At 59.4% G+C, this 24,594-nt stretch overlaps 1 protein-coding gene across 5 annotated transcripts; it reads right to left on the bottom strand.

Moving 5' to 3' along the window:
* Positions 1 to 234: 234 nt before the first annotated feature.
* On the bottom strand, positions 235 to 22,274 carry LOC140910923 (RING finger protein 145). Of its 5 annotated transcripts, XM_073343079.2 has the most exons (11): positions 21,903 to 22,274; positions 13,038 to 13,146; positions 12,487 to 12,578; positions 10,937 to 11,172; positions 8,267 to 8,442; positions 7,769 to 7,909; positions 6,051 to 6,233; positions 5,225 to 5,437; positions 4,689 to 4,743; positions 3,817 to 4,173; positions 235 to 2,255 (listed from the first exon to the last, which is right to left on the bottom strand). In XM_073343079.2, the coding sequence occupies exons 1-11, from the start codon at positions 22,066 to 22,068 to the stop codon at positions 1,713 to 1,715; spliced, it is 2,271 nt and encodes a 756-aa protein (XP_073199180.1). In that variant the 5' UTR covers positions 22,069 to 22,274; the 3' UTR covers positions 235 to 1,712. The 5 variants fall into 5 exon arrangements, with proteins under 5 accessions (XP_073199180.1, XP_073199176.1, XP_073199177.1 ...); XM_073343075.2 differs by lacking the exon at positions 4,689 to 4,743 and having other exon boundaries at positions 5,230 to 5,437; positions 21,903 to 22,273; XM_073343076.2 differs by lacking the exon at positions 4,689 to 4,743 and having other exon boundaries at positions 5,290 to 5,437; positions 21,903 to 22,272.
* Positions 22,275 to 24,594: the final 2,320 nt, after the last annotated feature.

The raw sequence follows: 24,594 nt of genomic DNA, 5'->3' as shown, positions 1-24,594 counted from the left end.
GCAGATCCGGGACTGGGGCACACTGAAGAGCTGAGAACGGAAGGGAACCCGGCTGGACCTGCGGTGCCGGAGCAGGTTACCAGCACCGGGCAGCCCTGGCCCCTGTTTATGAGGGCAGGTGGCTGTTTAGCCTGCGGCCATTCCCTTCGGTTTAGGGTTACCCACACAGGGAGCGGGGCCCGCCCTGCCACTCCCCCCCGCCCCCCAGTTCACAGGTAAGTGATGATCCACGCAAATGTTCCGTGTTTTTAATTGCACTTTCGTAGCCACTCTGTGCTGTTTGCCATGTCCATCTCGCGGGACGTCGCCGGTCCAAGTGCAAACAGCCCACAGCGCGACAGCTTGAATGGGAATCTGCACATTCCAGGTGCTTTGATCACCCGAAGGTAACACAAATAAGGCTTCTTAGCCGGACGGGGTCCCTTCCAAAGGGAAGAGAGCTGACAGCGATCAAACACCTTGCATCCACATGGATCCTACACGCTGCGCAGACATGTCCAGCCCAGCTGTACGAGGGCCCGTCCATCTCCGGTAGAAGTCACAGCTTCCTTGGAATTACTAATCCCTGAGGCTTTAAAAACAAAAGGGGTTTTCTATTCAAGTTTCATCACATTCCCTTGGGCCTTGCATGGGAAAGGGACATGGACCTGTGGTAGATAAATACTTCACAGAGGGCAGAGTACAGATGGGGGAGACTTCACGGCCTGTACTTGCTTTGCCTACCACTGGTATGCAGCCACCTCTGGGGTGAGACATGGCTGCTGTTAGTGCACAGCTATGCGCCCTTGTGTCACAGCAGCCTGGCCCCTCCCCTGCCAGGGCGAACTCCTCTGAGAGCAGAACTGGCCTGATACAGGGAGAGGCTCTGCGGGGCATGCTGCAGGCTGAACCAGCAGAGGGAAAGGGACACTGCCCTGCCCAGGGCCCAATCCTGGGAGGTGCCGAGGTCCCCCCAGGAGCCTTGTAATAGCAGTGGTGCAGCAGGCCACCTCCCACCGCAGACAGGCCCGGCCTGGAGAGCACAGGGCCCGCCCAGATAGGTTCCTTCCCCCTTCCCGCACATGGTCCCAAGCAGCTGCAGGACGCCCCAGTCACGCCAGAGCCACCAGGCCAATGCGTCTCGGCCTCTCCCACTTCGGCAGGGGGAAGGGAAGGGCAGGTGCCACCGGCTGCCTTCTGGCTGAGAACCCCTGCGCTGGGGCAGAGCCCAGATAGATCTGGCACCCAGCTTAGCAGCAGCAGCCAAGTGACAGGGAGCCAGCAGTAACACGCCTCATTCTGTAACCGTGGGGAGCCCAGCCCGGTGGTCCCCGTTCGTAATGGAGCACGAGCCATCCAAGCGCCTCCCGGTTGTTTCTGCGCAGCCGGAGCAGGGCTGGGCTGGGCCCTGCCGGCTTTCTAAAAGCCATGCTTGCTTCTTCCCAGCAGGGGGCGCTCCGGCACTGCGTACGGGGTGGGCACACTGCACTGGGGGCTCCGGAGCTGCAGCAAGTCTGCAGACAGGTGCCAAAGGGCGACTCAGGCCCGTCCTCTGGGGGCTAAGTGGGCGTGTTCCAGGGCAGGACACTGGGCGTTACACTTCCCAGCCTGGCAGCAGCCGTCACACCCCCTCTGCTGGCACCGGCCATGCCTGGCAGTCGCTGCACACTCGGATTGCAGGGAGGCGCCAGCCCAGGCTCCGGGGGTGGGGGGCCGGCGCCCCAGGCTGAACGCTAAGAGAGGCAGTGGCGGCCGTCGAAGCCCATGCTGGTCCCTGCTCCTGCCCCCCCTCCACGTTCTCCGCCCCACTCCGGAGGGGGCGGGGTTCCCAGCAGGGCCGTGCGCCCCGGATTGGCACTCGGCTGTGGAGTGCAGCCCCCTCGAGACACTGGCTGGGGAGTCCTGCTCTGAGCGGGGTCCATGGGCTCGCCCTCCCCATGGGGCACAGCTTCTGGGAGCAGTCCGGCCCTGCTGGGCTCTGCCAGTGCTGGGTTCTCCTGCTCCTGCCAGCTGGACTCCCCGCCCTCAGCGGTCCTGCTGGGGTCTGGGGTCCTTGCCCTTCCCGCAGCCCCGGCATCTGCATTCTCAGGCGCCCCCTCCTCTGGGATGGGCTCTGGCTCCGCCCGCTCTCCCCCGGCTGGCTGAGGTCCCTCGGTGGCCGAGGGCTTCACTGGCTGGTGGCACATGGGGCAGGTGTCCTGCACGTACAGCCACTTGCGGAGGCAGCCCGTGTGGAAGAAGTGGCCGCAGTCGGTGATCACGGCCATGTTCATCTCCTGCCCGGCAGAGGAAGGAGGGGTTAGTGGGGAGCCGGCCAGCACAGCCAGGGCTGGGACAGACACCGCTGTCCCGCTGGAACGGGATGGGGTACGAAGATCCAGTCTCCAGTCACCCAGGACAGAGCCTGGTTCAAGAGGCCGTCCCAGGCTCCCTCGTGCCATCAAGGGCAAGGAGGTGTTATGGGGTGCTGCCAACCCTTACACCAGCCTCTCCAGCATGGCTGGCACCCCAAGACGAGGAGCCAGGAAATGCCCCATTACCCAGCACCCCTATGCCTGCCCATTGGCCCTTGCATTCAGGGCCCCTAGGAAGTCACCAGGAGACGTGAGCCACCCATCCTGCTGGCCAGCTGCACCGTGAAGCACCTGCCAGCTTGGGCTGTCACCGGAGGCCCCCTCACTGGCATCCTTTGTACGGCACAAGGCACGGGTCTCACCACAGATCAGCGAGCTCCTGTTCCAGGCTGTCTGCAGACTCAGGCAGTCAGTGCTGCATTCCTCTCCCTCAGGCCAGGTTTTCTAGGGTTCCCTTCTCAACGGTAAGGGCTCGAATCCTCGTCAGTGTGCAACTCTACTGCACACCCATGGAGCCTGGAACACGTGGGCCTGGATTCCAGGGCAGGTGCACACATGGCCTGGGGCAGTTACAGGGCCCACGTGGCATAACCAGACTCAGCAGAATCTCATCAAAGAATAAAAGTTTCTCATGCTCATGGTCTTGGAGCACACTTGCCAAACGGGCCCGAGTGTAACGGGAGCTGCAGCGTCCGCCTGTGAGTCTGCAGGCAGCCTGAACCCAGGAAACTCCCCTGCCCCCTAGCAATGCTGAATGGACGCAAGAACTGAGCAACTAACTGCCCAAGGTTTAGCCCAGCGGTTCTCACCTTCTGGGTCGCAGCCCGTGTGGGGTGGGGTCAGGCCAGCTGCGGGCAGGGTTGCAGCAATCACTAGGGGGTGGAGGATGGCATTTTACAAACTGGCGTCCTCCGCACATTGTGACCTCGCACCGACGGTGCACGCCAGGTCACGCCGGTGTTCTCTGCCAGGCTGCCTGGGGCCGCAGGGAGCAAGACGTCCGACAAGGGGGCCATGCAGGCGACAAGTCTGGGGTCCGCTGGGTCAGTCACTGCCCTTGATCTCAGTGTGAACCCCCCAGGAACACCCCCCCTGACCCTCGCAGCCTGTTTGAAGTGGATGCAACCCTCCCCCTGATCTAGGGCACGTGGAGGCCAACTGAGGAGCTCCTTGAACCCCCAGGAAGCCACCTCCTTACGCAGAGCCGGTTGGGCTGGGGAAGGGGGCCCCCTGGAAATACGCAGTGCACTCAAGGGGAGAGGGGTTTCTGATCTGCGCAAGAGAACTCGCCCCATCCCCCACACAGGCTCATCGAAGAGCAGGGGCAGGTTCCCGAGCAGTGCCCTACGCCGCGGGGCAGTGGAGCCGGTGCAGGAGGAGGGCGCTGGAGACCCCCTCTGCACCGGAGTGGGAGTCACCGTCCCCGCTGGTGAGTGCTGACACCACATTGCCCCCCGGGGGGAGGAGGGCGCGGCTGGCTCACCTGGAAGCAGATGGCACACACGTCGTTGTGGTCCCGCAGCTGTCCCCTGGTGGCCCTGGGCAGCGAGTTGATCTTCTTGGCGGCCTCCCTGCGGAGCAGGAAGCTCTTCCAGCCCGACTGGGCCCGCAGCCACACGTTGAAGTAGGAGTGGATGATGATGACAGAGGCGCCCATCCAGCTCCACTCGCCAAAGATGGACTCCCAGGTGCCATAGGCCACCACGCAGACGGCCACCAGGAACTCCAGCACCCGGCTCACCGCATTGACGTAGTAGATGATCTCGTCCGTCTTCTCCAGGGGCGCATCCTGGAACAGCTCAATCATGAAGAGCGCGTAGACGAAGAGGGTGCCCATCACCTGGTGCAAAGGGTCAGAGAGTGGGGATGATGCTCTGCTGCCAACAGCCACCGGGCCAATTAGCCCCACACCCCTCGCAGGGGGCAGATGCTGGAAAGTCAGGTGACTTTGGTTACCACGACTGTCACGTGTCCCTTGGCAAGGTCCCCCCCAGGGTGGGAGGGAAGGAAACGAAGGGGTTGTGGGCGAGGTGTCATTGCAGGTCAGGACTGGCCCAGGGACAGGGGATGCTGAGTGGCCAGGTTTCGGGGGCGAAGGGTTCCCAGTGAGGGTACAGGGCTCCGTGCTGTGGCCACTCTTTACCAGTCAGTAACGCTCTGCAAAGAGGCCAGCAGGCAAGTCAGAGCGTTTGCAGAGGGCACAAAATGTAGGTTGGCCAGGAGTGAAAGCGGCTGTGAGGAAGTTCAGAGGGACCCAAGCCAGCCAGGGCAGCACCACGGCAGCTGGGATTTGAGGGGGGCAGGTGCTCATTAGCAGGAGGGACAGATGCTGTAGGGAACAGACTCCAGCTGTACCTGCAAGGAGGGGAGCCCGCAGCTGGGGACCTGGATCGGTAGAAGAGGGATCCGGCTGTACCTGCAGGGAGGGGCACATGCAGCTAGGGACCTGGATCAGGGGGAAGAGGGACCCGTACCAGTAGGGAGGGCAGCACACAACTGGAGACCCAGATTGGGGGAAAGGGGACCCAGACATACCCACAGGGAGGGAAGCATGTGGCTGGGGACCTGAACTGGGGGGAAAGGGTCCTGGCCATAGCCCCAGGGAGAGAGGCACGTGGCAGAGGACCTGGACTGAGGAAAGGGGGACCCGGCCGTCCTGGCAGCGAGGGGAGCACATGTCTAGGGACCCGGACTCAGGGGAGAGGGTATGACGAAGCAGGGTGTGATCAGAGAAGGGTAACAAGAAGAATTTCTGCTCCAAGCTGGGGGATTGCAAATGGGGAGGTGAGCATGTACCTGGAGACCCTGATGGGGGGAAGGGGGGCCCAGCCGTACCTGCAGGGAGGTGAGCATGTACCTGGAGACCCTGATCGCGGGCAGAGGGGCCCAGCCGTACCTGCAGGGAGGTGAGCATGCAGCTGGAGACCCTGATGTGGGGAAGGAGATCCGGCCGTACCTGCAGGGAGGTGAGCATGCAGCTGGAGACCAGGATCAGCAGCCAGAAGTCCATGTGGAAGAAGCGAGCGATCTTGTACGCCATGAAGCAGGGGAAAACCAGCAGGAAGAGGCACAAGCTGAGGCTGCGGAAGTGTTTCCAAGGGCTCCTGGGAAGAGGAACAAGTCAGAGGCCTGGCCAGTCCACAGCTCAGCCTGCAGGGCTCCAGCGCTTCCCCAGTGCCTGCTGCGGCGCCCCAAGAATCCCTCCCACCACGGAGGAGAGGGCTGCGGAGCCTGCCGGACCGGCTGGGAGTGAGGGAGACGCACAACACTCTGCCCGTCCTCGCTTGGGCAGGTAGAGCTAAGGGAGGCCTGTGGGCCCAGCCAGTTCTGCCCTCACTGCTCTGCATCCCATACAGCTCCTCGTGGCCGCTGGGGACTCTCCCTTGAGCCGTGGCACCGTCTCCCAGCCAGGGGTCTCAGCGGCTCCGTGAGGGCCGAAGGGGAAGGCAGCGGCATCACTGCGCTCAGCAGTAGCCTGTCCGAGGGCCAGATCCAGAACCCAGTGACGTCAATGGGACCCTTTCTGGAGTGGGCCCTGAGAGAAGAGGGTGCTGCATCAAGCCCCAGGCAGCCCCGAGGGGCGGCCAGGATTGTGCCTGGTCTGGGGAGATCCCCATGCAATGAGCCCCAGCCATGGGGAGGGCTGGGACTCTGGCTAGGTGGAAGCTGGGCCGGATCCTGCTGCCCCCATTGGGAGGCTGGGGGATCGGGTGCTACCTGTTCTGCGAAGCCCCCAGCGCCAGCACGATGGGGTTGGCTATCTCGATCATGGACTGCAGGGTCGACGTCACCACGATGAAGAGGATGATGCTGAGGAGGAAGGTTCTCTGCAGGATCTGCAGGTCCAGCAGCCCCGTCTGGAGAGCCAGCAGCAGCAGCGTCACGCCCTCCGTCACACCTCTGCCAGGCGAGCAGGAGAAGAAGGCATGGGGCTTCAACCAAGAACTGCGCGCCCGCCGGAGGCATGCGATCACCACCGCTGCGTGTGCAAAGCCAGGACCTGCTAGTGCAGACGGCCAGGAGCATCACCGGCTATTTGAGCAGGCGGCCACGGTGACCACGCGTGCAGTGGCCAGCACATGAACGCACACGCAGGGCTGCATGCCGGGACTCAGACCCTGCCCAAATCAGTGACAGCCAAGCTGCCGTTCGCACAGTGCTGTCACCAGGCAATGCCCTCGACTCGGGGGAGCGGTGCTCACAGCCCAGATCGCCAGGGAAGGCAGTCCAAACTCCCAGCACCCAGCCAGTCACCTGGGGCAGGGCACTCTGCCTAAAACAACATTTAGGGTGAGAAACTCCTACTTGTAACCCGTTTCTGTAGTATTTTAAACTTATATTTCATCTTTGTTTTATTTGCTGGGTAATCTGCTTTGATCTGTTTGCTAGCCCTTATCATCACTTAAAATCTATCCTTTGTAGTTAATAAACTTGCTCTTGTTTTCTCTAAAACTAGTTTGTGAAATCCACAACAGGGTGGGAGGGGCAAAAAGCTGTGCATAACTTCCTCTACACTGTGGGAGGGAGCGAATTTCCTGAGCTTACGCTGTACAGTTTTCTGTGCAGCGCAAGATAATACAATTTTGGGATTGCACCCCAGAGGGAGTGTGCACGTGAGTGCTGGGCGATCCCCTAGCTGATTCTTCCCGTGCAGAGCTGATTTCAGTGTCTGTGTCTTTCTGCAGCTGGGCATGTCCCTACCTGCGTGTGTGCTGGAGGAGGCTTGAGGGCCTGGCACAGCAGGACAGGGTAAGGAAGCCCAGGCTGGTGGAACGGGTGGGCTCAGTGCGACCCCAGTACATCAGGTGGCACCCCGGAGTGGGGGTTACCCATCACACACGGATCCTGTGCATCAGTCACACCCCCCTCTCCGTACAGCTGCCCAGCACTTTGCCTCAGGCCGATAATAAGCTGCCCAGGCTGTGGGACGTGTTTTCTCTCTGCCGTGCAGCACTACGGGGGGTCACAATTAACCATGCAGGTGCCCAGCCCCAGGGGAGTGTGACTGTGGGCAGGAGAGAGTCAGATCCAGCTCATGGATCACAGAGACAAGAAGGGAGAGCGGAGAGAGTGCCCTCACCGCACCCCTGAGGAAGACGGCATCCTGCCAGGCAGCCGCCAGGGGCATGTGTGTCCTGCGATCAGAGCAGTGATGCAGCATGCGTAGACGGACCTGAGCTAGCCTGCATCTTGCGCTCTCCAGTACCATGGGCTGGAGAAGCCCGCCTGGGGTACGTGTTTGAGCAGCCTGCCCACGCTGCCGCTGCTTGTTACTGGAGCGAGCTCGATCCAAGCCAGCTGGGGTGCGTCTAGCTCCGGCGGCAGTGCAGACATGCCCAGCGCAGCCACTCGCAGAGCCGCCAGACCAGAAGCCGAGCCTGCGGCTTCCTCAGCCCCAGCACGGCAGCGATGCCCTTGCCCCGGGGGCCCCTCACCTGTGCATGACGTTGCCATTCTGGAAGGCGTCGTAGCCCAGCAGGTATAACTTGCAAAGGTTGAGCGCGGCCAGGGCGAGGTAGGAGACAGTGAAGGTCAGGCCGAGGAGGGAGTAGGGCGTGCCGCAGCACTCGGCCACGCTGCCAACAGAGCACACGGCAGGGTGAGACGCTCCTTTGGGAGGCCCCGGGTCCATCCCCTTAACCCATGTGGGCAGATCCCAGGGAATGGGCTCGGAGAGCAGGCAGGTATGGCACCGCAGCAGTAACACCAGGGGGCAGTAAGGAGCCGGACCTGAATTGCTGAGGTCCAAGCAGGCCCTGTATGCGACGTCCCTTATCTCAAACCCTGGCAACAGATGAGCTGCAGCCCAGAATGGCCTAGATGCCCCCCACCCCACCCCCACAGGCAGCCTGACCCCACTGCTCCCTGGATCAGCCCCGGCGGCCTTCCAGGTCATTCCACCCCCTGCCCCAGCGCGGGTCGCCCCCTCCTACCTGCTGAGGAAGATGAAGAGCAGCCCCTGCTGGGCGAGGAGGCTGTTGGAAGAGGCCAGGAAAGAGTAGATCTGGAGGGTGAAGAGCACCAGCCAGAAGACAAGGAAGAGCACCGGGATGGCCAGCTGGCTCCAGAGGGACATGGCCAGCGCCACCAGCCTGTACATCTCCAGTCCCTGGGGAGGAGGCGCCAGTTAGCCAGTGCTGTCACACAGCCTGGGCCGGGGGGCTGCGGTGGGGATCTACTGTGGAGGAGCGTCTGTGAGGGCTGAACGTTTCCCAGCTCTGTGTGCTGGACAGAGAGCCCCAGTCCAGCTGAGAGAGGGGTGTGTCTGATCACGCACATCGCCAGCCGGTGCCTCCATCCCCCCTCTGGTAAGAGTGATGGAGTCAGAGCGTCCAGACACGGGACTGCAGGGACCGCCGGGCTGGGGAGTCAGACTCCTGTACCAGCTCAGCGGGCAGGTTTACAGGGCACCTGGGGGCAGTGTTTGAAGTGTCTCTAGCTCTGGGCTCCCAGCCCTGGAGACAGAACCCCGGCTGCTCCCGGAGAGTGCCCTGCCCTCACACCAGCGAGCCACATCCCTGCTCCCCAGCGGCCAGAGGGGAGTCCAGAGCTCCTGACCCCGCCCTGGGGACTGTCCGGAAGGAAGTCGAAGGGGCCCAGTTCCGATGGTGGTTTGCATGAAGGGTCTCAGACTACAATGGACTCCGATTCATCAGCCTGTCTCACACACAGCACCTCACCGCCACCCTGGGCTCGACAGGAACTAGGCCTCTGAGCTGGAGGGTCCCATTGCCCAGCCCCCTGAGCTAGCCAGCTGCCCTGCCCTGGGGTCAGATGGGAGCCAGCGCCCCCTAGAGGGGAAAAGGCCCTGTATCTCCTGCCCTCACTCCAGCCAGTCCTCCCAGCCTGGACACCCCCTCAAGTCTGATGAGGTTCAATAAGGATAAGTGCAGGGTCCTGCACTTAGGACGGAAGAACCCAATGCACAGCTACAGACTAGGGACCGAATGGCTAGGCACCAGTTCTGCGGAAAAGGACCTAGGGGTGACAGTGGACGAGAAGCTGGATATGAGTCAGCAGTGTGCCCTTGTTGCCAAGAAGGCCAATGGCATTTTGGGATGTAAAAGTAGGGGCATAGCGAGCAGATCGAGGGACGTGATCGTTCCCCTCTATTTGACATTGGTGAGGCCTCATCTGGAGTACTGTGTCCAGTTTTGGGCCCCACACTACAAGAAGGATGTGGATAAATTGGAGAGAGTCCAGCGAAGGGCAACAAAAATGATTAGGGGTCTGGAACACATGAGTTATGAGGAGAGGCTGAGGGAGCTGGGATTGTTTAGCCTGCAGAAGAGAAGAGTGAGGGGGGATTTGATAGCTGCTTTCAACTACCTGAAAGGGGGTTCCAAAGAGGATGGCTCTAGACTGTTCTCAATGGTAGCAGATGACAGAACGAGGAGTAATGGTCTCAAGTTGCAGTGGGGGAGGTTTAGATTGGATATTAGGAAAAACTTTTTCACTAAGAGGGTGGTGAAACACTGGAATGCGTTACCTAGGGAGGTGGTAGAATCTCCTTCCTTAGAGGTTTTTAAGGTCAGGCTTGACAAAGCCCTGGCTGGGATGATTTAACTGGGAATTGGTCCTGCTTTGAGCAGGGGGTTGGACTAGATGACCTTCTGGGGTCCCTTCCAACCCTGATATTCTATGATTCTATGATTCAAGTGGCAAGGCCCCATGTCTCATTCCTACGGCTATGATTTTGTCACGGACATTTTTAGTAAAAGTCAGGGACAGGTCACAGCTTCCGTGTTTTTTTCTTTATTGCCCGTGACCCGTCCCTGAGTTTTACTAAAACATCCCTTGCAGAATGTCTAGGGAGGAGGGTCCAGCTGGAAGCTGCAGGGACCCCACTGCCCAGTGGCTGGAAGGGGTCCCCCTGCGGGGTTGGCAGCTGCAGGGGACCCCCTGCAAGCACTGAGCAGATCCAGGGCTCCTCTGCCAAAGCAGGCTGGGAACTGTGGTGGCAGGAGGGGGCTGCTCATGGTGGCTGAACAGCTGCGGGGGGCCCCTGAGCAGCTCTGGGGTCCGTCTGCTGCTGCCAGCGGCTGGGAGCTGCGTGGTGGAAGGGGGTTGTGGGTGGGCCACTGCAAAGGGGACCCCTGCCAGCAGTGGTGGCTGGGCAGCTCAGGGATCACCGCCGATGGCAGCAGCCAGTCAGTTGCGGGGGGTCCCGCCACCCACAGCGGTGGGAGATCCCCTGCCGCCTGCAGAGGCTGGGCTGCTGCAGGGTCCCCCGCTGCTGGCAGAGGCTGGTCAGCTGCGGGGCCCCCAGTGTCACGGAGGTCGCTGGAAGTCACGGGTTTCATGACTTCATCTTAGCCTTACTCATTCCCCCACCCTCCCCAAGTCTCCCAGCCTAGAGGGGCAAGGCCCCGTGTCTCATTCCCTGCCCCGCTGAGCCAGCCAGTCCCCTGCCCTGCAATTGGATTGGAACCAGTGCCCCCTAAGGGGCAAGGCCCCATGTCCCATTCCCACCCCCCTGACCTGGCCAGACCCCTGGACCAGTCTGGTTTCACTGTGAAGTGCCCCGAGCTACCTGCCTGAGGGCACTGCCGGACCCATTCATCTCCCCCCACCCGCCCTCTCCCTGCATGCCAGCCGCTCACCTGAGCCATCTCCCTGCACACCGCAGCAGCCAGATGGAAGGGAGCCAGCAGGTGGGAGGTGGCCACATACAGCACCTCCACCACAGTGACGGAGGTGGCAAAGGCGTTGACCACAGGAAGCGCCTGGAGGGGGAGGCCACAGAGCCGGGCCAGCAGCGGGAGCAGTGGGGCACAGAACAGCCACACCTGCTTGGTCTTCATGAGGAGGGCGCAGAGCGTGCTCACAAAGATCTGGCCTGGCGGGAAGGCGAGAGCAGGCCCGTTAGTGCAGCTGGAGCGCGCGGTGGCTCACAGCCGGCCCCTGCCCACATCCCCCCTCGCTTCCCTGCACAACCAGCGTTCCCAGCTAGCACGATGGCTGCAGCCCACAGCCTAGGCAGCATGGCCTAGTGCTTAGAACACGGGGCGGGGAGTCACAACTCCTGGGTGCTGTTCCCAGACCTGCCACGGTCTCCTTGTTGGGCGTGGGTGAGACACTGCCCCACCTGGAACAGGCCGTTAATGCTGCCCCCGCCACCAGGGGCCAGTGGGAAGTTTGCTATTCAGTGATCGTGGATGGTGCTTTGAGAGCCTCAGATGAGAGGTGCTGGGTGAAGGGAGACACATCACCAGCTCTCCCAGACACTGCTGCAAGCAGGCCTGGGCTCACCCTCCTCCCCAAGGCCCCCAGACAGCTGCACAGAGGCTGTATGGGAGGGGCTCGACCTGCACGCTGCCTGCAGGGAAGAGTTCCCCACCCAGGTTACAAATGGCCACCGGAGGGCGCTGTCCCCCTGGGTAGCCCTAAGCTGTGTTGTTTGAGGTCAGTTGGGTAGTTGTCGGTCTGCCCTACACATCGCCTCGCCCCAGTTTACTGGGGCACAAACCCCTGTGCAGAGACATCCCTTTTGGGGGAGCTTCCACCTGCCACTCACTGACACACTCCGCTGGGAGAAGCCGGATTGAAAGCAGAGCCAGGGCTGCAGCGTGTAACTGAGGGTGTAACGCCCAAATGGCCAGCTAACCCATCCAGCCCTTAGTCCAAACCCAGTCCCCGTTCGAAGCCCAAAGCGGGGGTGTGAATTCACACGCCCCAGGGCAAGCAGAGATGCGATCAGGATTTGGATTCAAACTCACTCGAGGTGTTTCTAACGCCCCCTCAGCATGGTGCCGGTCGCTCAGAGATGCTGCTCAGCCAGCAGTTAGGCTGGACTCCCCCCGTGCTCCCCACTATGCTGCGTGAGCGGGTGTGCCGTGGTCACACTGAGAGGCCATTAAAGGGCCACCCCGACCCTTACCAGGTGCCAGCCGTGAGCTAGAGAGTCTGTGGGTCTCTCGGCTCTGCTCCTTGGGAAGTGCTCCCTGAACAGGTGCTGGGGGCGCCCTGCATGCTCTGCGGCCGTTCCAGTTTTTGATGGGAGGGATCCCATAGGAAAACCCTGACCCTGGGACACGCCCCTCCCTTGGGCTGCAGGGCTTCCATCTGATCCCCATGCCAAAGGGGAAAATGGGGTGGCCCCACAGAGAAAGGCGTCTCAGGAAAGGGCGGCCCCAGGGGCTTGCAGCCTCACCTGTCAGGGCGGTCAGGAAGCGGCTGAGCACCACAGGGTCCTGGTACACAGCCCCCTGGAACTCGTACTCCATCTCATGGCGCATGTAGTCCCTGGAAGGAGAGGGGTGGGGTCTTAGCAGCAGGTGCCTGTTCCTCTCCTGTCAGCCCCACAGTGCCCCAGACTCACTCTAGTTAGCCAGAGCCCCAGGTATGCACCTGCGATCTTCTACGAGTCCCCGTGCCAGCGAAACCCAACCCACCTTCCTCTCCTGGCTCCTGACCACACCGTAGGGGCAAGCGCTACCCCAGGGCCAGGAGTCGGAGCCGCCCCTGCAGCCAGGAGCCGTGAAGTGTCAGCCCGAGAGCACGTGTCTCCAGTCCCAGCTTCCCCCGGATCCAGCTCTCCCCCGGGGCTCTCCTCCCAGGGTACCAAGCTCTGCTGTGGGGTGCACTGCTAGCTCCCACACCCTGCAAGAGCCATGTACGCTGCCTGCCCCTGCCAGGGCCGTGGTGAGTGCACAGAGCCCCCGGGGCAAGGCAGGTGGCTTGCAGCCAGGTCGCCGGGCTCACCTGGCCGTCTGGTGCCCCACGAACAGCAGCAGCAGTGTCAGGCCGTAGAGGTAAAGTTTCACCAGGGATCTGACTGGGAGCAGCAGCACCCCGACACACAGCATATGGCCTGGGAAAGGGAGAGAACAGGTCAGCAAGCCGTGCCTGTGGTCTCCCATCACTGCGCTGCCCACCCACCCCCGAGGGCACAGCCAGAAACAGCACCCAGCGCCCAGAGCTAGCCCCGCAGGAGCACCGGTCTCTCCTCTTCAAGCCTTTTCTTGGGGTCTCTCTGCCCCATCCCCCATCCTCTTACCTGAGCCAGGAAAACAGAAACCAGTTCAAACTCAGCCACATGTGTTACGATGCTGCACTTTCCCAAACAACTCCATCTACAAGCTACACACAGGGGGGGCTTCGCCCACCACTGAAATGCAGCCACCTCTGGAGCAGGGCGCGGCAGCTGTTGAACAGCGACACTGAACAATGGGAAGTGGCTATCACATGTTGCAGGGGCTGCATGAGGGCAGAACAAGCTACTGACTCCAAAGAGAGGGACCCACCCACTGAATCCCTAATGCCAGCCGGGGTTTGCTTGCAATTGTCCCACCCAAGACCTAACCAGCTGTTAGAATATAGATATTCAGGCCAGCTTGTAAAGGCCTACACATTAAGAACTTAGTGTATTTTTATCACTTAGCTAGTTATAGAGGTATAAAACAAAGCCCTGGCCGGGATGATTTAGTTGGGGATTGGTCTTGCTTTGAGCAGGGCGTTAGTCTAGATGACCTCCTGAGGTCCATTCCAACCCTGATCTTCTATGATTCTATGAAAATCACAGTCTGCCTGTGTATGGGTCTTCTCTCCCTCGGATAGTCTGAGGCCTTGTTCTTAGGCTAAGGCCTCTGGCTAAGCAGCAGGGGCAGCCATAAGCTGGGAAGGGAACGGTCACATCCTCACATCAAGAAAAGGAGTACTTGTGGCACCTTAGAGACTAATCAATTTATCTGAGCATAAGCTTTCGTGAGCTACAGCTCACTTCATCGGATGCAACCGATTAAGTGAGCTGTAGCTCACGAAAGCTTATGCTCAAATAAATTGGTTAGTCTCTAAGGTGCCACGAGTACGCCTTTTCTTTCTGCGAATACAGACTAACACGGCTGTTACTCTGAAATCCTCACATCATAAGCCAGTCACATTGAAATAAGGTGGTACTTGGCTCTTAGGAATACAATCCTGTCCTGATAATGCCCATCACCACCAGATAAAGATGGTTAAAGAAAACTTAGTTTGATAGTACCCTGTCTGGTGAGAAATCACTTATCAATAGTTGTGGTTGTGAAACCCTCATTTCTGTATGTTTTATCTTTATGGCCCCCACTTTTCTATTGTTAATCTGTCTGGTTCTCTGTTTCTTTTGTCTGCTGTATAATTAATTTTGCTAGGTGCAAGTTAATTAGGGTAGTGGGATATAACTGGTTAGAGAATTACGTTATAGTCTGTTAGGATTGGTTAGATAGATTTCAGTAAAATGACTGGTTAAGGTATAGCTGGGAATATTACTCTATAAACTGGGGTTGAACAGGAAGTGGAAAGGAAATTGGAATCATGTTTGCTAAGGGGGCGGGAAATGGGACAGGGACACAGGCAGACTCTGTGGCGTCAGAGCTGGGAAAGGGGTGCAACGTTATTAATATGATCTGGGACCGCATAGATGAGGGGTGGCCAACCTGAGCCTGAGAAGGAGCCAGAATTTATCAAGGTACATTGCCAAAGAGCCACAGTAATACATCAGCAGCCCCTGGTCAGCTCTCCCACTCCGCTCCCAGCGCCTCCCACCCACCGACAGCCCTGCCAATCAGTGCCTCCCCCTCCCTACCCACACTTCCCAATCAGCTGTTTCCTGGCATGCAGGAGGCTGGGGGGGAGGGAGGAGCGAGGGCACGGCAGGCCCAGGGGAGGGGGTGGTAAGGGGTGGCGTGGGGGCAGGGCCTGTGGCAGGGCCAGGGGTTGAGCAGTGAGCAACCCCCCCCACCCCGCACATTGGAAAGTCGGTGCCTGTACAAGGAGCCGCATATTAACTTCTGAAGAGCCGCATGTGGCTCCGGAGCGACAGGTTGGCCACCCCGTCATAGGTCAATGTTGCCACCACGGTTATGTATTTGCAGCAAGTATTGTACAAAGGTTGTCATGGGAAGAGGTTGTGATTTGCTGGTTATAATTATGCTAGCTGTATGTGGGTATCATCTGTGTATTTGAAGTTATGAATATGGGCTATGTACTTGTATCTCAAATGTATTTGATTCCAAGTAGCCTCAGTGAAGCATTTGGTCAGCTTCTTGAGAAAGGACTTTTCTCAGTAAGTGCCCAATAAAGAAACACATAACGGACAATGAACTTTGGGAGATGCCAATCCACATCTGAGCTTTCCTGGGAACGTTCAAACTAACATGTAAACAATGGCGTTGGCGTGTAACAAACTGAGTCATGTGTGGACATGTGACTTGCCCATGTGACTCCAAACTCCATCTTGCTGCTGAGATCTTCCACAGGGCAGAGAATATAAAAGGCCCTGAAAACCCTTCAGCGAGTTAGGTGACCTGCAGCCAACCAACAGCTCGGGGTTATTTTTTCCAGAGCGTCACAAGCTGCCTGGAGCTTTACAGACAATTCTAGCCTGGTCGATAGTTTTAAACTATTTCGGATAAAAAAATCACACACACCCCCCCACTCCCAGTGAAACAGTAATACTAGGATAACGGTGCCTTTGACTGGTACAGCTTATACCCCGCCTATGTGGACCAAGTCACCCGGGTATCTGCATTTTTATACTGGTACTGCTGAGACCACGTATTTGGGGGGGAACCCTGGGGACACAGGCACAGTTTAAGCAGCACCTGCATTTAGACAAGCCCCTCACAAGACACTGTCTCTGCCCAAGGAGCTGGCAATCTAACAGACAGGCAGAAAAGAGCAAGATGAAGATGCAAGAGGGAAAGCGAAGAGCTGGACGATTTCACATAAACACTCCCCACTGGGACAGGGCAGCAGCACGGACCCAGCATGGTCCAGAGGTGTCAGACTTTGAGGGCTGTGTGCCTACAAAGGAAGCACTTTTAGGATTTCCAATCTATTCCCTACAATTCTAGCATCCTCCATGACTTGTAGAGTCATTTATGCTACTAACGTGGTACTTTACAGGCAGGGCCAGATCAAGTCTTCTGTGGGCCTGGGGCTATTAGATTTTGTGGGGCTCCTGTATACAAGTCTTTTTCCTGGGAGGGAGTTTGGTGCAGGAGGGGGATGGGGTGGGGGATTGGGGTGCAGGAGAGGGTGTGGAGTCTGGGAGCCAGTTTGGGTGCAGGAGGGGATTCTGACCTGGGGCAGGGGGTTGGGGTGCAGGAGGGGGTACGGGGTCTGGGAGGGAGTTTGGGTACAGGAGGGGAAACTGGCTAATGGGAGGTGTGGGGGCAGCATGCAAAGACTCCTTCCCTGACCCCATGAGGGGCTGCAGAGATGGGCCAGCAGCCAGCCGCTTCCAGGAGCGGTGTGGGGCCACGGCATGCAGGCAGAACTGCCTGAGTGCCTCTTTTAGTGGCCCGGAGATCACTGCCTGTGATTTATTTTTGCGAGGCCCTCTTGAGCTGGGGCCCTGGGCTGCAGCCCCTAAAGCCCCTGTCTTAATCCAGCCCTGTTTACAGGTGGAGAAATTAAAAAAATAGTCCCAAATAATTTTGCATTTTCAACTCGTTAAAACATTTCTAACAAGTTTTTCTATAGGCCACGTAGCACCAGAGTCTGGGATGCCACGGGGTGGATTAGAGATTTTTCTGTATGGAATGTGGCAGGCACCATGTCTGGACGGCACTGGGTTGCATAAAGATTTATTTGCACTTGTTCAAATTACGTCATTCTGCCACCCATGAGCACGCCCACTGCAAACTGTCCCACGCCGCTGGGTGGCTTACACACATGGGCCACCTGACTCTGGCAGAGCCAGACAGTGCAGCCCACTGCAAACATGCATGTACACCCGCTGCAGCAGCCTGCACCCTCCATCCCGCTTCCCGGATACATCCTCCCCCGGAGGAAGCAAAATCCACAGTCCTTCCATGCCAGCAGGTGAGGGCAGGTGCAGACGTTGGGAGTCAGACAGGGGCCCGTAGGTCCATGCCACAAAGCCCCGCTCCCTGTCTACGTGGGTGCTGGTTCCCTCAGGTGCAGCAGACGAATCCGCCACTGCATGGAATCATAGGCCATTCCCCGTCTCCAGCAGAGCATGGGGCATGACAGCCGGGGATACCAAGGCCGGCACAGCTGCTACGAAGCAGATCCACTGCTACACCGCAACTGAGGCAGGAGGTGGGGGTCCCCCGCCTGGAGAGTCTTAAGGCCAGTTCAGCTTCTGCGGTTGGGTGCTGGGAATGGAACCGGCATGGACAATGAAGGAAAAACCTTTGGTACTGGATCCATCTAGACTCTCTGTACCCCACCCATCCCCACGGAGCCTGGGTGCCCATCTCCAGGCCGCAGTGAACCCTGCGGCTGACTCATGTTACTCAGGAGAGCTCCCTCCTCTGCAACGGGCGCCTCCTCCCCTGTGGGGCTGCCTCAGAGGCAAGAACGAATCTCGTGATACAACAGGGCACGGGACGCAGCCACGCAGCAAACGAGCTGCCTGGAGAGAGAGATGCCACGGGACCAAGAGGCAGGGCAGACTAGCTGCTGAATCTCCCCCACCAAGAAGAGTTTGAGCTACCCCCTTCCTCGCCTCCGCATGGACATCACAACGCTGCCCCAAGACCTTCTCTCCTGGCCTCCGACTGAACGTGCTCTGCCAGAGCCACTAGCAGACGAGCACAGCAGGGCTAAGGCAGAAGGACCACAGCCAGTCTCTAGCCCTCTCTCTCCTCAGCCCAGCAGATCTCGGTGGTAATGGAGAAACTGGCCCCGCTTGCCCTAACAGATGTGCTGGCATTGGGCGGGGGTCAGCTGGGGCCTCTCTCCAAGCAGCTGCACCAGTGTGGGTCATCCGGCAGGCCAGGAGGGAGCAGCTGCCTCTCCCCTGTAGGCCCTCGGGGCTCTGGCCAGCCTGGGCCCCAGGTCTCGCACCCGACAGAGTCCCTGCCCTGCAACCGTAACTCACAGAGCAAGGCCCAAAGACATTGGAGGGCTGGATCAGTTTCCTAACACTGTGCCTTGGCAACCGGCCTGTCTGCGGCAGGGTGAGTTGTTCTGTACCTGGTCTTACAAAGCCAGGCCTGGAATAGCGCATTCAGGTGTGGGCACCTCAGCGTGTGATTCCCTTACCCGCTCTGGGCCTCACTTCCTCTCTCCGGCAGCCTTGGACTCAAATCCTTTCTCTACGCAGGAGCCACCACTGCACTAGAATGGGAAACCCTGCATGTTCTAGTAAAAATGGCACCGTGGGACTCTGTGTTCATTGCCTCTCAGGGACGCCTGAGCCAACAGGCTTGGATTGCAAGTGAACGGGTTTTAATGAAACCTGCCAGTCCTGCAAACTGCCCTGGGACCTGACCATCAAGCCAGGTCCTCCCTCCTCACACAGCAACAAGAAAGCGTCTGCATTTAGAACGTGGGTAATGATTCTCTGGATGATGCACGAATCAAACCCATAAGAATGGCCAGACTGGGTCAGACCAATGGTCCAGCTAGCCCAGTGTCCTGGCTTCCCACAGTGGCCAATGCCAGAGAATTGCCTTCAGAGAGAATGACTAGAACAGAGCAATTATCGAGTGATCCATCTGTCGTTCTCTCCCAGCTTCTGGCAGTCAGAGGCTAGGGACACCCAGAGCATGGGGTTGCAGCCCTGGCTAATAGCCATTGATGGACCTATCCTCCAGGAACTTACCTAGTTCTTTTCTGAACCCAAACCCAGCTCCCTCACCCAAGGCAGCATCCACCCTCCAGAGCTCACGAGCCAACAGAACAGCTCCTGCTGGCCCGGGAAGGAGCCAAATGGAGCTAGTTACATGCCGGGCGCAGACCTGAGGAGGAAAGGGCTATTCTGCCTATTCTGTTTGCAGTGGAACCGTGCTCCCAGCTAACTCTCCTGGGAAAACCTGCAAACCAAAGAACTTTATCATGCTGTCAAACTGCCAGAGACTGGAGCATCGAGGACGTGGAGGCCCCCGGGCTTGCCAGTCATATCAAAGCTTGTGAGAGGTGTTGCCTAGACAGGTACCTGGGGGCAGGAGAAGCCAGGTTGACCCCTTGGGTGCCTTTCTGTCCGGGCCTATAGTTAGCTACTGTCATTGGGCAGTGAATGCAGCAGGGTCCCGCTGCGCTAGGATCGATCCACCACTCCTGCAGCCGATCCCCCGGCAATGTGACAGGCAAGAGCTCCACCCAAAATATGACTTCACTAACAAGGTCAGCTCCCAGACTGCTGCGCTGGGCATCACAAAATGCGGAAGAGATGGCCAGCCCTCTGTGGAGATAGAGGCGGTTAGGGACTATTTAGAAAAGCTGGACGTGCACAAGTCCATGGGGCCGGACGAGTTGCATCCGAGAGTGCTGAAGGAATTGGCGGCTGTGATTGCAGAGCCACTGGCCATTATCTTTGAAAACTCGTGGCGAACCGGGGAAGTCCCGGATGACTGGAAAAAGGCTAATGTAGTGCCAATCTTTAAAAAAGGGAAGAAGGAAGATCCTGGGAACTACAGGCCAGTCAGCCTCACCTCAGTCCCTGGAAAAATCATGGAGCAGGTCCTCAAAGAATCAATCCTGAAGCACTTGCATGAGAGGAAAGTGATCAGGAACAGCCAGCATGGATTCACCAAGGGAAGGTCATGCCTGACTAATCTAATCGCCTTTTATGATGAGATTACTGGTTCTGTGGATGAAGGGAAAGCAGTGGATGTATTGTTTCTTGACTTTAGCAAAGCTTTTGACACGGTCTCCCATAGTATTCTTGTCAGCAAGTTAAGGAAGTATGGGCTGGATGAATGCACTATAAGGTGGGTAGAAAGCTGGCTAGATTGTCGGGCTCAACGGGTAGTGATCAATGGCTCCATGTCTAGTTGGCAGCCGGTATCAAGTGGAGTGCCCCAAGGGTCGGTCCTGGGGCCGGTTTTATTCAATATCTTCATAAATGATCTGGAGGATGGTGTGGATTGCACTCTCAGCAAATTTGCGGATGATACTAAACTGGGAGGAGTGGTAGATACGCTGGAGGGGAGGGATAGGATACAGAAGGACCTAGACCAATTGGAAGATTGGGCCAAAAGGAATCTGATGAGGTTCAATAAGGATAAGTGCAGGGTCCTGCACTTAGGACGGAAGAACCCAATGCACAGCTACAGACTAGGGACAGAATGGCTCGGCAGCAGTTCTGCGGAAAAGGACCTAGGGGTGACAGTGGACGAGAAGCTGGATATGAGTCAGCAGTGTGCCCTTGTTGCCAAGAAGGCCAATGGCATTTTGGGATGTATAAGTAGGGGCATAGCGAGCAGATCGAGGGACGTGATCGTTCCCCTCTATTCGACATTGGTGAGGCCTCATCTGGAGTACTGTGTCCAGTTTTGGGCCCCACACTACAAGAAGGATGTGGATAAATTGGAGAGAGTCCAGCGAAGGGCAACAAAAATGATTAGGGGTCTAGAACACATGAGTTATGAGGAGAGGCTGAGGGAGCTGGGATTGTTTAGCCTGCAGAAGAGAAGAATGAGGGGGGATTTGATAGCTGCTTTCAACTACCTGAAAGGGGGTTCCAAAGAGGATGGCTCTAGACTGTTCTCAATGGTAGCAGATGACAGAACGAGGAGTAATGGTCTCAAGTTGCAGTGGGGGAGGTTTAGATTGGATATTAGGAAAAACTTTTTCACTAAGAGGGTGGTGAAACACTGGAATGCGTTACCTAGGGAGGTGGTAGAATCTCCTTCCTTAGAGGTTTTTAAGGTCAGGCTTGACAAAGCCCTGGCTGGGATGATTTAACTGGGAATTGGTCCTGCTTTGAGCAGGGGGTTGGACTAGATGACCTTCAGGGGTCCCTTCCAACCCTGATATTCTATGATTCTATGACCCATTCAGAGCGCTCTCACAAGCTGGCCTGCCATGCACATAGCTTAGTCTGACTTCTGTATTTGGGAGATAGGGGACACCACGGGGTGGCTAATGCGTAGGAGCCCACGGCTGGGGAGCGGCGGGGGGGGGTGCCTTGGAAGCCACAGCTGGAAACCACGCAGCCTCCAGCGCTTGGGGTGGGGGATCCCCACTCCCGCATGTGGGTTTCCTGCTGACTCAGAGCCAACCCCACTCAGTCACATGGTGCCGCTGGGCCCCCCCTCCATAAGTGGCAGCTGGCGGAGCCCTGACCTCGGGGGCCAGGCAATCTGTGCCCCACGGGGAGAGGCAGGAACAACAGCTGGGCGCTGCAGGCAGGGGGCGCTGCTTTCTGGGGGAGCACACTGAGGGCAAGGGAGAGCTGTGCCCGGGGATGGGGGGGTCTGACTGACTTGAGCTGTTGGGGGGGGCGGCTGAACCTTTAAACTGTGCCCCCCACTATCCACACCCACAGCTCGGGGGAGGGGGGCAGCACCCACCACGGTCACCCAGGACCCTGCGCCCCCATCCAGACAGCGCCCCGCTCCTCCAGCGCCTTCCCCGGCTCCCACACCTTCACCGTGGGGAGCGGTGGCGCATGCAGACCGCCGGCCCACGCACGCAGCGCGCCATCAGGATTGGCGCAAAGGAGCGGTGCATGCTGGGACTCGGTCTGCACCTCCCACGCGTCCAGAGGGAACGCGAGGGTGGGTGGCCCCGACTCCTCCAGGGGCCTCGCCGTCCCCGCCCGGGCGCTCCCGGGGAGTGCGCAGAACTCGCTGCCCGGAGCAGGGCCGCTCCCCCCTCGCCCCCCAGCCTCACCCAGGTAGTAGGCGTGCCAGAGGGCGCGGCGGCGCCAGGGGGCCTCCTCCTGCTGGGGCCGGAGCAGCTCGGCAAAGGCCTGGACGTCCCAGCGGTAGAGCAGGTCCAGCAGGACGACGCTGGGCACCCGCAGCGCCACGTTGGCCACCTCCTCCAGCCGAGGCATGCCGGCCCGGGGGGGCCGAGGGGGGCCGCCTCTCCCTAGGGTGCAGGCAGGCGTCCCGGGGTCTCCCTCCCCTGGGGGTGCAGGGCTCAGCCGGGGGGTCTCCCTCCCCTAGATGTGGTCCCAGGGATGGGGGGGTCTCGCTCTCTGGGGGGCAGGGCTCAACAGGGGGGCTGTCCCGTGGGAGGGGGGTCGCTCAGCGGGGGGGAAGGGCCCTGTCCCGCGGGGGAGGGGTGGGTGCTTAGCGGGGCGGGGGGGAGGGCCCTGTCCCGCGGGGGAGGGGGGGCGATCAGCGGGGGGGGGGGATGGCCCTGTCCCGGGGGGGAGGGGGGGCGCTCAGCGGGAGGGGGGAGGGCCCTGTCCCGGGGGGGAGGGGAGGGGGGGCGCTCAGCGGGGGGGGGGAGGGCCCTGTCCCGCGGGGGAGGGGGGACTCAGCGTGGGGGGGAGGGCCCTGTCCCGCGGGGGAGGGGGGACTCAGCGTGGGGGGGAGGGCCCTGTCCCGCGGGGGAGGGGGGGCGCTCAGCGGGAGGGGGGAGGGCCCTGTCCCGGGGGGGAGGGGAGGGGGGGCGCTCAGCGGGGGGGGGGGAGGGCCCTGTCCCGCGGGGGAGGGGGGACTCAGCGGGGGGGAAGGGCCCTGTCCCGCGGGGGAGGGGGGGACTCAGCGTGGGGGGGAGGGCCCTGTCCCGCGGGGGAGGGGGGGCGCTCAGCGGGGGGGAAGGGCCCTGTCCCGCGGGGGAGGGGGGGGCTCAGCGGGGGGGGGGGAGGGCCCTGTCCCGCGGGGAGGGGGGGCGCTCAGCGGGGGGTCTCCCCGTGTCCCCCCGCGGGATCTCACCTGACGGGTCACTCCGGGGGGGGTCTCTCCCTAAGGGGGGGGCGGGGGGGTCACTGCCCGCGGCGCGGCGGCTTCTCTGTCACTTTCACTTTCTCCCGTTCCCGCCCCCGCCCGCACCATAGAGAGGCCGCGCTGGAAAGCCTGGCGCAGGCTCCCAGTGACGCCTCGTCGGCCATCTCAGGTAAGGGCAGGCGCCTGCGGCTAGGGAGGCCAAGCTGGAAGCCGCCATCTTCGATAAGAGCACGGTGGAGGCGGCCATCTTGGATAAGGGCAAGGAGGGGGCAGCCATGTTGAAGTTGCTGGTGATGGGTTGAGGAAGGCGCCATGTTGGATAAGGACCAGGCAGGGGCAGCCATGTTGGATAAGGGCAAGGCAGGGGCAGCCATGTTGAAGCTGCTGGTGAGGCTTGAAGAAGCCGCCATGTTGGATAAGGGCAAGGCAGAGGGGCAGCCATGTTGGATAAGGGCAAGGCAGAGGGGCAGCCATGTTGAAGCTGCAGGCGATGCTTGTGTGCAGCAAGGGCCTTGTGTAAGAGCAACCACAGCGTGTAAGCGCCATTCCCTCCGACAGCGCCTTGTAGCAACAGCCTGGCCGCTGGCGGGTACAAGCCCCATCCCTGCAGGCGGGACATGGCCCCCGCCACCCCCTGGCATCGCTTGGTGTGGGGCGAACCCAGACAAAATGCCAAGGAGGCTCTCGCTGAAGGAGAAAGCGCAGATCGTCCGCGAGTGCCAGAGGCCGGGGGCCACTCAGAGCCAAGTGGCCGCTAAGTGGGAGTTGCACCGGTCGGTCGTGTGCCGGATCTGGCAGCAGAAGGAAAAGCTGTTGGCTGACTATGAAGCCGGCCAGTCGAACGGCTGCCATAAGCGCGGGCGGGAAGGAAAAGCCCCCGCAGTCGATCGGGCTCTCTTTACCTGGCTCAAGGAGAAGAGGGCGCAGGGGGCACGGCTGCTGGACCCGCAGTCAAGGAAAAAGCCTGTCAGCTCGCTGCTTCCCTTGGGCTGAACGATTTTAAGGCAAGCGACGCTTGGTTTACCAGATGGAAGAAACGCTTCAATGTCGCCTGCAAAAAAGAGCAGGGTGGAAACCAGTCAGCAGGCAAACCCGCATCTGAGCAATGGCAGTGCGAAAACCTTCCTCATATCCTTGAAAAGTTTTCTCTGGCTGACGTCTACAGTGCTGATGAAGCAGGGCTTTATCTGAAAGGGCTCTGTGACAGAGGACATAGAGAAAATAATGAAAAGCTAGAAGGAGGGAAAGCGGCAAAGGACAGGGTAACTGTGCCCGTCTGTGCCAACATGGATGGGAGTGACAAACGCCCACTGTTCATGATCGGGAAGTTAAAACGACCCCAATGCTTTCCAGAGGATTTCAGGAAATTTCCCCTCAATTATGTCAGTTCAGCGAATGCCTGGATGACAGGTGAGATTTTCATCAATTGGCTGAAAAAGTGGGATCACCAGCTTTGCTGGCAGAGCCGTAAGATATGCCTCTTCCTGGCTAACTGCTCCATACATCCTCAAGGAGTGGTTCTCACTAACATTCAGCTTGAATTTTTACCCCCTAACGCTACATCTTCGCTGCAACCTATGGCTCAAGGTGTCATTGAGAACATGAAGGGACATTACCGATCAAAAATCGCCAGCCGGATTAATGTTGATGTTGATGTGGACCCCAACGCAGATGTTCAGACAGTC

The sequence above is a fragment of the Lepidochelys kempii genome, chromosome 4, assembly GCF_965140285.1.
Source record: "Lepidochelys kempii isolate rLepKem1 chromosome 4, rLepKem1.hap1, whole genome shotgun sequence".
Taxonomy (NCBI): domain Eukaryota; kingdom Metazoa; phylum Chordata; order Testudines; family Cheloniidae; genus Lepidochelys; species Lepidochelys kempii.
This window is presented reverse-complemented; position numbering and strand designations above follow the sequence as displayed.